We start from the raw sequence: 2,491 nt of genomic DNA, 5'->3' as shown, positions 1-2,491 counted from the left end.
CACCCCTCAATCACCCACTGCATATTTGCCCATTTTTAAAACCCTTGAGACCTCCCATGCCCTCCGAAAAGTACGGCCAGCTTCGACCTTGCGGCAAGGGACATCAGTGAGATTCGAACTTGTGATGTCCCCTCGACTTGGTGACATTCACAAATCGTCCCTACCAGCAGAGCCCTTGTATGCATCCTCTTAATTAACTATCGTTATATAATAAAGGAAACTAAAGCAACACACGCGCAATGATGGAGAAGGAAGAGTACAGCACAGCAGAAGAATCAGACTCGGTGGTGAGCATAAACCTCTCGCAGAAGAGGAAGAAGAGGAGGTTCACCGATGAGCAGATCAAGTCCTTGGAGAGGATATTCGAGACCGAGACCACTAGGCTCGAGCCGAGGAAGAAGACTCAGCTAGCCAGGGAGCTGGGGTTGCACCCTAGGCAGATTGCTATATGGTTTCAGAATAGGAGGGCTCGGTGGAAAGCAAAGCAGATTGAGAAAGATTACAGCGTGCTCAAGGCAGATTATGATGCTCTGCTTTCTAGTTTCGAGTCTCTTAAGAGAGAGAAGAAAGCTCTATTAAAGCAGGTAAATGTTAATTAGATGTTTACTTGCATATGGGCTTACTATATTGTCTAGCATGGTTCACTGGTACCGGTTTCAGAATCCTGGAGGGCTACCAGTCCTGCAGTTGCCCTTGTTTGTGGTGTCCGTCGGTGTAAAATTTCAGGTCCCCTTTACCCACCAAGGAGTACACCCACCTTTTTTTTGTTGGCCTAATTACGGAGAGGTACTTAACCCTCGGGTTACAAGCTCGTGAGTCATGGATACTCTTTTTTTTTTTTTTAACAATGAAGAGGAACCTGCTTAGGGTCGGAATCACTTAATAGGCCTGCTTCTTAGATAGTAAATCCCGGGTCAGTGCACTTCTCCTTGTGGTGGGACGTTGCAGGTTCAAACCCCAATTGTACGTTGAATAATAATTGCTGGGTTCTGCCTAACCCCGGCTCGCCTTTCAAAAAAATCATGGGTGAGTCACCACAGGGGCTCTACTTGTCTGGTAGAAGCAGCTAGTGCACGTCTCCTTGAGTTGGAAAGTTGCAGGTTCAAAACTCAATGGTATAGTGTAACTGGTAGGGGGTCTGCCTAACCCCAGCTTGCCTTTCAAAAGAAAAATTCGGTTTGAGTGCCTTAACTCGCAAAGAACACCGACCAAGCAATTCACCAATATTATCCCAGGCGCAATCAATCCTAGAAAAGAAGTGATCCATGGATTTTTTTATTTTTTTTACTCTGAGAAACCGCTCCAGGATCGTAGACCTAATCACGCTGGCTCTTGCATAATAATAATCGTGCCAAGGCTTAAGATTTTTTTAGTAACTTTGTGCTTTTCATGTTGGCTTAGTAGCCCATGGTTCGAGGATAGATGTCAAATGGGTTGTGTGGTGTGTCAAGCCAATTCAACGTAGGGGCTTGACGCAGGTGAGCTTGGTCTGGCTGGTCCATTATTTAAATTAGTAACTGGCTCCGCTTGTGTTTAATTTGCAAGAGCTTTGAAGAACCAAACTTGGCCCATGCCTGCCATAGTACAAGGTCTTTGGAGAGGGATTTTAAAAAATGTGCAATGTGATTACACCTGATCCAGTTAGGTAGGTGTAAATCCAGCCATTCCTAGTTCAGGCCTCCGGCACTAAAACCCTTGAGGTCTCCTACGTACCAATGCCCTCTGAAAGTATTTGGACCTTCAAACTCGCAACATCCGTCAACTTGAACGCCTCATAAAAGTAGTATTTTTCTCTCTAGTGAAAAAATCATTAGTTCTTTTGCAGTTGCAGAAGTTGAGTGGTCTCTTAGACAAGCATCCCAAGTTAGGTTCCACAGAGAAGAGCGATCCGGTTTCTGCTAGGAACAGCGAGGAGGGAGACTCGGAAGTTGGGCACGGGAAATGTGTGATGGCTAAGGAAGAATCGGATTTGAGGTTGGTTTCGTCCTCAGAAAGCGAGTGCAGAAAATTTCTAGAGAAATGTGAAAACAAGGAACGGGAAGAAGAAGAAGAAGATTTTGTGGATATCAACGGTTGTGAATATGACCCATTTGGCCTTCCAGCTGATAGATCCTACGGCTTGGAACCCTCCTGCTGTCCTGATCAATCTTCGCAATGGTGGGAGCTATGGCTTTGAATCTGTCACTGTAAAAATACACAAAAGGAAATAAAGAGAGAAAATAAAGTGGCGTTTTAGTGGCTTCGAGAATTCAAAAACACTGTAAAGAAGATCACTAGAGTGCAGGTTGGTGCCTGGTCCAAGACCGGACACGGCTATGGATGTAAAACAGTGTTGAAGCCATCTGCTGCTTGTTTGGATTATAATAATAAGTGGTATGTACAAAGGAATCTAAAAGATGTTCACAATTAGTTTTTTTTTTGTTTTGAGAAGAAAGAAGAACACAATTAGTTGGAATTGTTACACGGATTCAGTAATTGAAGGACTCACCTT

The 2,491-nt window shown here is 44.3% G+C and overlaps 1 protein-coding gene across 1 annotated transcript; it reads left to right on the top strand.

Moving 5' to 3' along the window:
* Window positions 1-239: 239 nt before the first annotated feature.
* LOC149836295 (homeobox-leucine zipper protein HOX21-like) lies at window positions 240-2,176 on the top strand. The gene is made up of 2 exons (XM_090009748.1): window positions 240-584; window positions 1,826-2,176. Exons 1-2 carry the CDS (start codon window positions 240-242, stop codon window positions 2,174-2,176), a joined length of 696 nt encoding a protein of 231 aa, XP_089865874.1.
* The last annotated feature ends 315 nt before the right edge of the window (window positions 2,177-2,491 follow it).

Source organism: Nuphar pumila, chromosome 6 (genome assembly GCF_984573655.1).
Source record: "Nuphar pumila chromosome 6, dmNupPumi1.hap1.1, whole genome shotgun sequence".
Lineage (NCBI taxonomy): Eukaryota > Viridiplantae > Streptophyta > Magnoliopsida > Nymphaeales > Nymphaeaceae > Nuphar > Nuphar pumila.
The sequence above is the reverse complement of the archived record's forward strand: the minus strand, read 5'-3'. Positions and strand labels throughout refer to the sequence as shown.